Source organism: Podarcis bocagei, assembly GCF_964188305.1.
Source record: "Podarcis bocagei genome assembly, chromosome: 4".
NCBI classification, from domain to species: domain Eukaryota; kingdom Metazoa; phylum Chordata; class Lepidosauria; order Squamata; family Lacertidae; genus Podarcis; species Podarcis bocagei.
This window is the reverse complement of record NC_138128.1, coordinates 41,083,966-41,096,949: the sequence shown is the minus strand read 5'-3', so window position 1 is coordinate 41,096,949 and position 12,984 is coordinate 41,083,966. Positions and strand designations below refer to the sequence as shown.

Below are 12,984 nucleotides of genomic sequence, written 5' to 3'. Positions count from 1 at the left end.
AGTGGCTTGGGGTGCCTTTTATCACCTTTTACTAAGAGCTCAACTGTTACATGGACAGATAAATGTCCAAATAACAATTATTCATGCCCTGGTGTCCTACTTAGATTGCAGCAGTGCATTATATATGGGGGTGTCTTTGAAAAGAGTCTAGAAACTTCAGCTGGTCCAAAACCAGGCAAGATTTATTAAAAGGAACTGACCAATATGCCTGTTACGTCCCTCATTTTTCATATGCACTGGCTGCCAGTATGCTTCCCAGTCCTCTTCAGAGTTTAGGCATTACCTTTTAAATCCTAAATGCCTTTGCGACACAGGGTACCTGAAGGATTGCCTCCTCCTATGTATACCAGACTCTAAAGTCATATTTAGAGGCCCTTTTCCACATTCCCCTGTAGAATGAAGTTTGATGAGAGTGGGATACTTGAGGGAGGGCTTTTTCAGGGGTGGTGTCCTGGTTGTGGAATGTCCTCTGTAGAGAGGCTCACTTGACACCTTCATTATACTTCTTTTAGTCCCAGACTTAAAAAATTCTTAATCTTCTTTAGTGCTTTTTAAAAAGTTTGCTGGTGGTGGTTCAATTATTTGTTGTGGCTATTTCCATTTCCTTATTTTGTTTTGTTTTTTGAAATATGGCTTTTATGTTGAGCTGCTCACTGCACAGAGAGTATTAGTTATTGGGCAGTATAGTGTTGCAAATAAATCAGTTATGTCCTTTGAATCTTATTACAGAGATGGCATAGAATTTGCTTTTAAATATCAGAATCAGAAAGGCCAAGAATATCCTCCTCCTAACCTTGCTTTCTTGGAAGTGCTTAGTGAATTTTCTTCTAAACTCCTACGGCAGGACAAAAAGACAGTGTAAGTACTGTTTTCCTGATTGTATGTTTATTTTGCTGTTGTTTATTCCATTTATATACCACCCTTAATCTGAAGATTCCAGGGCAGTGTACAACATTAAAAACATGATCACAGAAAAATCGTAACGCCCTCACCCCCGCTTTTAAAAGGCCATAGATTAATGGTTGGATGCCTGGCTAAAGAGGAATGTTATTGATCTGTATACAGGAAGCTAAGAATTATCTGCTGTTTGAAATTACGTGTAATGGCAATTTCTGTAACTGACTTTGGAATCCACAAGGGTTCAAACTGTTTGGATTCAGGGAACTATGGATTATCTATTCTTAAAACCATGTTCCCATAGCATCCTGTCTCATACTCTGAAGCAATGTAGGCAGGTAATAAACAAATAATGTACCTTGACTCTAGAAGAGGAGGCTTATCCTCATGATCGCCTGTCCTCTTTGTGAGGGTTGGGGGAGCAAGAACTGGCAAGATCTCATGAGTTGGACTGCTTCTACAAGCTAGGTCTTCAGGCTCAAGTCCCTTTAGTTCAGGGGTCTGCAACCTTTAAGACAAAAAGAGCCACTTGGACCCGTTTCCAAAGAAAAAAAAACTGGGAGCCGCAAAACTCGTCATTATAAAAATAACTTTTTTGTCACTTTTTTATTATTTCTTTGTTTGACCCCTCAGAATTACTCCTCCTCATAGAAATAAACGTTAAATTAACAAGTTACCTTTTTTTGTGTGTGTGTGTTCTTCACTCCCCTTCAAAACAGTGACCAGCGTACATGCCCCCTTTCAATGCAGTGACCAGTGTACATGCCCCTTACAATGTAGCGGGCGGGCGGGCGGGAAGGTGACGTTGAGACGGTGCGTGACTAACGCACGCACCGCCCCCATGCGACGTCACAGCCAGTACAGCGCCCGCCACAGTGGGGAGTGTCAGGGCGCACAATGCGCCTCTTCCCCTCGCTAGTATCCGTCCCGGAGCCGCGGCAAAGGTGTAAAAGAGCCACATGCGGCTCCGGAGCCGCGGGTTGCAGACCCCTGCTTTAGTTTGTTTGTGTGCTAGCCTGAGGATGCTGAAATTGTATTCTGACTATGCATAATGCTTTAAAAACGGCTTCTTCTCTCTAATTTAGATGATAAATTATTTGCACATAGGTTTTGCAGATTTTTAGTCCTTGTGTATATGCTTAGTACATTTGTGAACACAGTGTAAATAATAATATTAAAAGATAGTTTGGCTTCACAAAAGCGATACAGTGGTACCTCGGAAGTCAAATGGAATCTGTTCCGGAAGTCTGTTTGACTTCCAAAACTTTCGGAAACCAAGGTGTGGCTTCTGATTGGCTACAGGAAGCTCCTGCAAATTGAAACACTTCTGGGTTTGTGGCGTTTGGGAGCCAAAACATTAGACTCGCAAGGCATTCACGAATCAAGGTACAACTGTATTGGGAATAAATCTAATCCTTATATAGCAGCTTTGGTTGGAAGAAGACACTGGGCAGTTGACGAGGATATACTGATCTTTAAATAAATAAATATTATTCTCTTGTATAACCTTGCACAGCCCGAGCCTGCATATTCTAAATCTGCATATAAATATTGCCAGCTGCAACAACCAGAAAATTTCTGCTGCTCTTGTGGATGGGAAAAAAATGAAATCAAGTAGCTAAGGGAGCCTATTTCATAGTGTTTGTGTGTGCAGTTCTGTTAATACGTTACATGTGCACATGGGAATCCCTATATGTGTCCACCCCACATAACCCCACCCCCCAAATACATCAGTTTTTAGCTATTGGCAGGGAAACTTTACCCCCCTACAAACAGTCAGGGTAAATTTCCCTCTGAATGTAGATGACCCTGGTATAATGCAGAACATCTGATGGCTAATTAAGGCAGAATTCAGTTACAAATAGGTAGCCGTGTTGGTCTGCCATAGTCAAAATAAAAAAATTCCTTCCAGTAGCACCTCCCCACCTTCTCACTATATAGAAGGATCTGGCAACTTCTGTTTCAGTGTATCTGAAGAAGTGTGCATGCACACGAAAGCTCATACCAAGAACTAACTTAGTTGGTCTTTAGGTGCTACTGGAAGGAATTTTTTTATTTTGACTAAGGCAGAATTGATACTGTGATTACAAAAACTATGTTATTCATATTTTATTTATTTACCCTCTTGCTGTCTTCTCCTGCCGCCAGTCACACTTACCTGGAGAAGTTCCTAACAGAACAGATGATGGAGAGGAGGGAAGATGTATGGCTTCCACTGATTTCCTACAGAAATTCATTAGTTACAGGTGGGGAAGATGATAGGATGTCTGTAAATAGTGGAAGCAGTAGCAGCAAAGCCTCTTCAGTGAGAAATAAGAAAGGCCGGCCTCCGCTTCACAAGAAAAGAGTTGAGGGTAAGTATGGGTTTTAAGAATGCCTGTTACTTAGTGGACCAGAATTGCACCTGACAAAAAAGTGAAACTTTCTTTGACTTCACGCTATTGAAATAGACATTGGGATATGAGAGTGGCATCTCTTATTGGAACATCATTTGACAGCAAGGGAGTTAAGGGTCGAAATTTAAACAACCCGTTATTTAGGCAGAAATAGAAAAAGCAAAAAATAAAAATAAAAACCTCCCAGGCCTTTTCACAGAAGTTAGTCAAAGCTTTCCTGGAGATTCTAGTGGCTTTGAATCTCATTAAAAGTCCTATTTTTACATTGTATGAGTAAAGCACTTTCATAAATTTACTTCATATTGTGCATAGGTAGCTTCTAGTATACAGATCTTTGTTTCTTTGTTTATAAGATTTATTACCTGCCCTTCACCATAGGGTCTCAGGGCCTGTTACAACAACATACTCAATTATAAAAACAAGTAATACAGTTCTAAACAAAAGAGAATAAGATAGATTAAATCAAAGAGATGGATCCTACAAAACCAAGTAACTGTCAAGAACCAGGACACAGAGGTATCTTAAGCATAAGTGAGAACTCTGTAGGGAATTTGCACGAAGTTCCACAATTTAGGGGTTGCCACAGAGAAATCCCTCTTCTGGGCCACTATTTCCCCGCACTTGTGCAGGTAGCAGAACTACTGAGAGAACCCTTCTGCTGATCTTAACACCCAAGAAAGCTTGCCGGGATTAAGGTGGTCTTTCAGATATTTGCAGTATTGAGTTTGTCTGATCTTTTCATACTTAAAGGTTTTATTGATATAGAGAGCCATTGGCAGGTCTCAAAACTATAAAAGCAAACATTGTGGCATATAAATTTTGTTTTCTCTTGGGTAAGATTCCCAGGATGGGGAAATCATCTGTTTAGACTGAGATTAGTCTGGGCAAGACTGCTTGCTAGTTTATCCTGTTTCCCAAATATCTCAGCTTGAGATTGTTTGAAAAAGTGAATAGACCAAATCTTGTAGGGACCTTCTCTTAGTGTAGCAATAGAGGTAATTGAGTAAATGTGTGTACGCATGCTTCTACTGAAGGTATATCAGATGGGTTTGGTTCCACATGCAAGAGAAAGAGAAGTAAGAGCAGTGAGAATGTAGAAAGCTTTGCAGATTTTTTAGAGTAATCCTAAAAGGTCAATATACTGCTTGTATCAAGAAGTCAGGCAAATTAGTGGATTTGGGGGAATGACACAAAATTCACTTGCCAAGATCACCAGATGCTATATTTATATATTAAACAGATTGGTATGAAATATTCAAAAAAAAAATATCCTGCAGAGCAGCTTGCTTAAGGTTTCACAAGCAGTTGGGTAGGAGTTTGGGGTTCCTCAATTATTAATATTTTGTTATTTTGCAACGTCTATGCAACTTTTCAAAATGGGTTTATTATGAAAAGGTTATAAACAAAGGACACAACAAAGTAACATCAATATAATCTAGCACAGTAAGTTTAAGAAACAAAAAACATAAAAAACATAAGCATGCTACCTGTCAAAGGAGATAAGCCCTTTGGCTCAAGACTCAAATTAACCAAGAGATTTATATAGTTTCAGAGGTGGGAGGAACCATGATGCAAACACCATATGAAAAAAAATCCCCTATAATGCTGAAATCCTAATGCCTACAATATGTCTGTGAAGAAAAATAGATTATGCAATAAACATTTCTGTTGTAGAGCTGGTGTCTTTTTAATGGCACAGAAGTAATACATTAGAGCTCAACCTGAAGAAAAATGCTAGATTTATTAACCTTCATTTGTTCAATGTGACAGAAAACTAAATTTTTATAAACTGTTTAAAATAAATGGTATATTATCTGCACAAGTTAAAAATGGCAATAGCACCAAACCTTTGTGGTGTGTAATAGTTTATTATCTTTTGTCAGATGAGAATATTGAAGGCTCCTGGCTGAATAGAAATGACAGCATCCAAACTCCAGGTGCTCTACAGACTCCACAACTCACATCAACGGTGCTGAGAGAGAACACTCGGCAAATTGGGGAGCAAATTCAGGAACACGAGTCAGAACCTGGATCTGAGCAGGATTTTTTGCACAAGTATGTACCAGTGAAATGCTTCCCTTGTAAAAGGAAATTCCTATTTAAAATGCTGCTGGAATGAAAATTCTACCAGAAAAGCTTAATTTAAAAACTCACTTTCATAAAACGAATAAAAATGCAGTCTTCCTGTTCTTTGCATTTCTGAACTGAAACAAAGGAATTTGGCAAGGGGGAGTTTAGTGCAGAGCTTCCCAAGTATTCTTTAAAGTTTTCTGTTTGTTTAAAAATATCACCAAGTTGTGACTGGCAGCACAACTGCCCCTTTCTTCTAAAAGACAAAACAAAAGATTTCCAGACAAAAACAGAACTTGTGATAGATAATGCAATCACATTCCACATGGCAAAAACAACCAGGGTAAAGTATTGCATTTTTCTGAGGCACAAAATATTGTGCTTTAAGTGCTGCACCCTGGAAGGGTGGAGCCAGTGTAAAAAAACGAGGGGGGTAATTCTGCTTTACTATCACGTTTTTATCATTTCATTCCTCCCAGGAGCTAGGAGTGGGATACATTCTTTTCTTTCCCTTGCCCTTTTTATCCACACAAGAACCTAGTGAGGTAGATTAGTCTTAAGAGATGGTAACTGGTTCAAGGTAACATAAAAATATGTCTGGCATCCATCCTGTGACTGAGTGACCATATTCTCCAGTCCTCAGATGCAGATATCTTGGCTGGGCCAACAGAAATTAGAAGACTTAAGTCGAAAGGACAGGACGGGAATGAGCTACATGAAAGGACGAAGTGGTGTAAGGCATGCAGTGTAAGTATTCAGATCCCAGTGCTGAATTAAGTTAGATAAACACTAATAATTCAGTGATTTGTAAACGAAATTTGGTTAGTTGTATTAGTACCCACTTGGCTCCCAGCAACTCTAGAAAGATAGACAGCGCGCACAAACAAAGCTATGATGTGGAATAAGGCTTGTCACAGTATGCGTAATAACTGACATTTGGATTGGTAAACACTGTTGAGCACTACAGCTGTACTGTGTACTTGTGCAACAGTGATGGTAGTCTCTTCTGCTGGCTAAAAGTTGCATTAATGTGACTTGTTGCAGGCCCTAGTTCATGTCATAGGTTGGCTTATCTTGGGATGTCTGCATGTGATTGGTGCTGGAGTACCTAAATTATGGAGCTAAAATGATGTGCAAGCTTCTGTATTCTGCTGAACAGAATTAAAGTACATTAAAAGAATCAAGAGCATACCTAAAGGCTTAACCACAAGTGGTACAGTAAGCCAATTGTGTTGAGCAAGTGCTTTGGCAAGTATCTGCATCTCAGTGGTAAAAAGCTTTTCTTTTTTTATTATTTTAAAATTGAGATGAGGCATTTGCACTTATGCATCCATTGAGTCTCATAATTTTGCAGACCATGCTTCTATAGATGCAAGAAGATTTCTGAGAAGTGGGGCGGGTGTTCTTTCTTGTGGAAATCAAACAGAGGTCCACATGTTCATGGATAACAATGTTGTAAATGGAGACTGATTTAGTTCCTTGTGGAGAGGAAGAGCAAGAGCAGTAACAAGCTTCCCTATCTTATGCTTAAGGGAGGGGTGGTATCTGATGGGGGACATGTGCTCCTTCGGGTGTAGCTTGTCCATCTTTGGTCCCCACCCTGCACTCACCTCTCACCTAAGACTCCTAGAAGCTGTCAGGCTGTGTCAGGAACAGCTTTGATTGGCCAGCTAAGCCAGGTGAGGGTAACCTATGGGTCTCAAACCCTTGGTGAGTTAGGGACTCCCCTGCGTGTAAAGATAGGCTCCAGCAGATTGAGTGGACAAGACCAATAGTGGGTCCAGTGGTCAAGAAGGCAGTTTCTCCACATGCTGTAGAGCAGTGTTTCCCAACCACTGTTCCGCGGCACACTAGTGTGCCGCGAGATGTTGCCTGGTGTGCCGCGGGAAAAATTAAAAAATTCGAAAGATTTTTTTTTTAAAAAAAGTCAAATTTTCGATTGGGGCGCCGTCACTAGATGACCCCTGGGGTTCCCTCCCTCCCTCCCGCTCTGCGCCTCCCTCCTCCTCCTCCGGGGAGGCCCTTCCTGGCTCTCGGCCAAGGCTTGGCGGCTGCCACTCACTCACTCGCTCGCTCGCCCACCCGTCCCTCCATCCCTGCACCCGGCCTCTCCCCCTCCGTCCCCGGCGCAGGGGCTGCCGGGATCCATAGTCCCCTCGCCCTTGGGCTCCGCGCCCGCGCGGGGTGCACAAACTACGTTTCCCAGCGTGGCCTGGCGGGCCGGGCGTTTTGTTTGAAGCGCTCTTCTCCCGGCCATGGAATGAGCGCAGCGGCGGCGGCCGGGCGGGCAGGGGCTCTTCCGCGCAGACCCCGCACAGCCTGCCTGCGCCCCCGCGGAGATCGGGCGGCAGGATGGAACCCGGGGATCCCCGCGGAGGCGGAGAGGCGGAGGCGGAGGCTGCCCCCCAAGTAGGGCTGTGTCGGGGGGGGTATTTTTGCAATGCTGCATCCGCGCCGGAGGGGACGCATCGGACTGCGGGGAGACCCCTTGGCGGGTGTGCAAGGCAATGCGTGCGTGCAGGCGTTGCATGGAGTGCAGTGCAATGCAATGGCAAAGCGGCGCCCTGCATGCATGCATGCAACTTCCACCGGCGCTCCGGACTTGGCAGGTGAGGGGGGTCCCCAGTGGGCGGCAGAGAGAGCCGGGGGGGCGAAGGGGAGCCGGGGGGAGCAGCCCTGCTCCCCGAGCCGAGCCCGGGGGGAAACTTTGGCGTCGTTGCGCCGGGTGTTGGAAGCGGAGGCTGGCGGGGGCCCCTCACCTGCAAAACCTGGTCGCCTCTCATATATTTCGTGCATTGCATTCATCGCCCGCTTTCTCCTCCAAGGAGCTCCCGGGGGCGCGCGTGGTTCTCCCCGTGTTATCCTCGCAACAACAGCCCTGCGAGGTGGGTCAGGTGAGTGGCCCAAGGGAGCACCCAGGGATTGTCCTGGCCAGGTGGGGTGATTTGAACCCTGCTCTCTGCCCGGTCTTCGTCCTCATTTAGCCCCCACATGTGCATGACTGTGCATGACTGAGGTTTTCCCCCCTCGTCTTGGCTATGGTGTGAGTCTGTCCTGTTAATTAATGGGGTTCTGCCTTCGGAGAAGATGAGCCAGCCCTCAAGGAGGTGATTATGTAATTTGCTAGCAATTCATGTCCCTCCCGGCGTGACGCTGCGCGCTGACGTCACGGGGCTGTAATGGTGGTGTGCCTCGAGATTTTTTTCATGAAACAAGTGTGCCTTTGCCCAAAAAAGGTTGGGAAACACTGCTGTAGAGGGAAATGAGGGGCAGATGAGGCTTGTCAAGATGTGAAGGTAGCCCATGTACGAGAAGGAAGACTGATCCTAAATCTCTGCTGCTTGCGGCATATCCTTGGGAGAAGAAAAGGCTAAGGGGTAAGCCTTACAGAAATCGAGAGTGGAGTCCCAAAAACAGTTGGATGATGCCTTATATTCCTCCTTCTGGCAACTTCTGTAGCCAAACTAGTGCCAAACGTATTTCCCTGCTTTCCTTTGGACCACAACAGTGAGGCAGAGAAGGTAGTATTGTCATTGGGGCAGCTGATGACCTCCTTAACACTCTGCCTAGGCTTGCACCCCAGGGAGGTCACTTCATTTCTACTAACACAGTGATTTCACTTCAGCCCCAGAGCTGCACCCCATTGTCTCTTGATGCAGACAGATGCCAACAGTATCCTATGCTTCAGTCTCTTATCTGCCCAGTAAGACCAACAATTATATGTTCGATCTCATTACCAACGTATTCATATTCCTTTTTTCTCCCAACAAGGCGGGGTCTAATGGAGGATGATGCTGAGCCCATCTTTGAAGATGTAATGATGTCTTCACGAGGCCAGTTAGAGGACATGAATGAAGAATTTGAAGACACCATGGTCATTGATCTGGTCAGTAAATCCTCACTTAGTGGCTTTTCAAAGACATCTGAAGACAAGCATGTTTTAGGAAGATTTTAATTTTTGGTGTGTCCCTTTATACTTTGTTGAAAGCCGCCCAGTGACTGGGGTACAAGAATTTGCTGCTGTTGTTAGTCACATAGGAGTACTGTAATAGAAATAAAAAATATAGAGCTTGTTTGAGCTCTAGGACACCTCTGAGCTGGCTGCCACGGTTTTGAGATGAGATCGTTCAGGGGGCTTGCATGTCCAGACTTGCCTTGGGGGTTCACAATCTGCTTTTCTCTCTCTCTGTATTTGTGCTTTGTTAGTATGCTCTGTCTTTTTTCTTAATTTTATTGCTTGGTTGTTGTTTTTTCTATAGTAGGTTGGGCTCCCTGCCCCCCTGGTCTCCTATCCTGAGCTATCTCTCACTTCTATATTCAGGGATCTCTTCTTGTTGGTTAAGTGTTGCCATTTACACCACTCACTGTTCAGATTGCTCTTAATTCACATTAGTTGCTGTTAGTGCTAGGAATAGACAGAAAGTCCTTCCTAACGCTTGCTGTCTTGGCTGCTCCCGCTGCCTCTGACAGTGACAAAATATTTTTTTTCCAGCCCCCTTCAAGAAACAGACGAGAAAGAGCTGAATTGAGGCCAGATTTCTTTGACTCCGCAGCTATCATTGAAGATGATTCGGTAAGATTTCACAAGGTATTGTTTGCCACTTGGAGCTGCAAAGGATTCTCCTGTGCGTAACTTTTGTTCTCAATTATCTTTCCCAGGGATTTGGAATGCCAATGTTCTGAAGTCTGGCGAAGACACTATACAAATGTGGAACTCTGTTCTTTAGAGCTCAAGGCCTATATACTGTGATAGCTTATATGAAAACCACATTTTTGATGTGATTTGGTTTGATTTTTAACCAAATTATTAAGGTCATTTCCTTTTTGTAATGAGAGAGAAGAGGAGCTTCTTAATGAAACAAGGAATATTGGCCAGTCACCTCAGAAAGGCTGACCTACAAATCATTTGTTTCCCTGTCCTTGACTGTCCTAATGCAGGTTTTTTTTCCTGGATGGGGAGAAGCTTTTAAATTAAAACAGGTTAAAAAATAAACACTGTTCTACACATTTTCAGAAAACATTGAATGAAAACAAAACTTTTTAACTTTATTTTTCTGCTGTACAACTTCAAAATGTTTTAACATTTGCCTTTTTATGTTTTAGAAGCTAGCCATTTTATTAAATTTATGCCTGTCAGCCATTGACCAGCAGTGATGCTATCAGCAGGCCATCCTGGCTGGAGAAGTGTTGTTGAACACACTGGATGTGACTAGCAGTATGGTACACTTCTAGATCCTCTCTGACCATTGAGAGTGGAACACTCTTGCAAAAGAGGCTAGAAGTCAGGTGTATGCATCTCTGCCAAAAAGTCAGATTCTGAAAAGAAAAAATCCCCAGATTTTATACTTCTGAGAAGATTTATTTTTTATTTATAAGAGGGCATAAAATAAGAGATGTCCATAAGCCACTTTTCCAACAGACGCTGTGTAACATTCATTTTATATAGCACTAGGGGAACACACAAACAGCACATTTTCTATTGGTACTTGTTCTGTGCATTTTTAGCAACTTATACCAGCAAATAAAATATTCTCAGAAAAACAAACCAGTGGTTCTAAAGTAATCTATTTGCTGTTTCTACTACCTATTTCATGGCCTGTCAGATCTGAGGTACAAAAGCAGCAACTTTCCTGAGGAATGCAAATCACCGGGTGGGGTGGTGGGAGGAGGGAGACAGAAGTCACACTTGCATTTTCAAAGCAATTTTAACTGTACCATAGAGAAGTGTCTAACTTTCCATGCCGTAAATACCCTTTTGTGCTATTTTTGTAAATTAATTTTGCCAGTTAGATTTACTGTATGTGCTGCATAGAAACTTGTGCTTAGATGGTGACGTTCTTAAGCTTACAATGGAATACAGCTACATTCTCAGTGTTAACTGTGCATTATTAAGAGTAATTATTAAATGATTTTCTAAAAAGCAGAACAAAAAAACAATCAGCTAATTATTTGTTCTAAGATATTTTCAGTGTCTTCAATGATCTGGACTTTCACTCTGCTTTGATATTATGATTCTTCCTGGTAGCTGCTAATGTAGTTAAAGGACTGATTTTGTTCCTCGGAGGTGAGCACAGCTCCTGTTAATAAGAACATTTGTAAAAATGAGGCCAAACTAGTCTTCTTTTTGGAGTTTAAATGTTAGTGTGCTTTAAAGCAGATCTAAATTGACCCAGTTCTAATATACCTGCTTCAGAGGCGTTTTTTGATAGCAGTTGCAAAATAACTCTGACCTACCTCCCATAAAGGTCCTTTTATTGAATTCAAGGTGCATCCAATGCTTACTTGCCTTTTGGGAGACAAAGACAACATTTAAATCTAATCATTTAGTTGGGATTTCCCCTCCTAAAAATTGTACAGTACTCAAATTTTGGTTGCCAAAAACATCTAATAATTCAAGCAAGGCAGTTGTTTAGGAATTGAAAAGTTGCTAAAGTCACTGAGTTGGTGCTTCAGGACAAAGTACAAGTTCTCCCAAAACAGTGGACACAAATGGTGCAGTAGCACTTCAGTGGAGTGGGCAGAGTGGCATAGCTGCTGGTGGTTTAAATCCATCAGAGACAAACCTTGTGTTCCACAGCCCTTCATATGGAAAATTGAATTTTAATTGATCCTTATAGAATTCTGTAAAACAAAAGCCGTTTACAACTAAGTTACCTCCAATGGGTTTCCAGTTCTGTTTGCGGTCAATAGGTTTTTAAAAATGTGTCTCCTTGATTGGTTTTGCTAGTAATTCTGTAAATTGTACATTTACAATTTGAGGTTTTTTCCTTTTGTACAATTTAAAACTGATGCTTCACTTTTCCTTTAATAAACTCCTCAAAATCACATGTGCGGTGGAGTCCTTTCCACAAAAGCATTTGAAAATGGGTGCTTTCTGTTTGGTCTGTCTTCCACTAAATATTTTCCTATAGTGAAGCATGAAAGTGTGCTAATCCTGCTGCATGCCCAGCATTCTGGGCAGATCAGACATTGAGGGTTTTCCCTTCTGCAGTAAGAGCGAACATGTTTCACCCTTAAGTGAAACATTTCAGCATCTTTAAAACCTTACATTTCCCCCAAGCAGTTACTGTTCCTTACCCATACCTAAGGTGTAATTCAAGTAAATAGATTCAGAGCATGTGGAGTTGAGATTGGGGCTGATACTGTTGACCTGTAATGTGCACAGAAAACTTTGCAGAATCCGATTGATGGTACAGGATTCAGAAGTCTCCTGCTTTCGTTGAAAGCACCACCACCTCATCATTGTGCAACAGGTGTGTACAAAAGCCCTCCAGAATTCAGTAGACATTCCTCGTTTCTCCTGTCAATATACTTATTGCCCAAGCCTCTCCTGCCACCACCTTGGTGGTTATTTATACAAAAGCATAACAAGTTAAAAAAAAAGCATTTAATAAATCAACTTGGAAGATCTGTGGTTATGCTGCACATTGAAATGGGAGTTCCTGTAAGTGAGACCTTACTTGACAGTGAAAGAAAAATACAGAATTCAGCCAATCTTTTTTGCTGAAATGGGACAGAAACCTGAGTTGGGTTTCCAAAGTCTGTCTCCTTGTCTGAGTTGATGAGGTGAAGTACTTTACTCTACACCTGGCAAACACCTGAGAATGGAACAACTTACCAT

The 12,984-nt window shown here is 42.4% G+C and overlaps 1 protein-coding gene across 1 annotated transcript in view; it reads left to right on the top strand.

The window, feature by feature from the left end:
- Nucleotides 1-12,188, top strand: part of STAG1 (STAG1 cohesin complex component) — a 104,308-nt gene extending 92,120 nt beyond the window's left edge. The window contains exons 28-34 of the mRNA XM_081192529.1: nt 730-858; nt 3,046-3,251; nt 5,177-5,348; nt 6,000-6,110; nt 9,135-9,249; nt 9,856-9,936; nt 10,023-12,188. Of these exons, the coding sequence (XP_081048655.1) occupies nt 730-858; nt 3,046-3,251; nt 5,177-5,348; nt 6,000-6,110; nt 9,135-9,249; nt 9,856-9,936; nt 10,023-10,046 (838 nt within the window). The 3' untranslated portion in view covers nt 10,047-12,188. The remainder of the gene's footprint in view (nt 1-729; nt 859-3,045; nt 3,252-5,176; nt 5,349-5,999; nt 6,111-9,134; nt 9,250-9,855; nt 9,937-10,022) is intronic.
- Nucleotides 12,189-12,984: the final 796 nt, after the last annotated feature.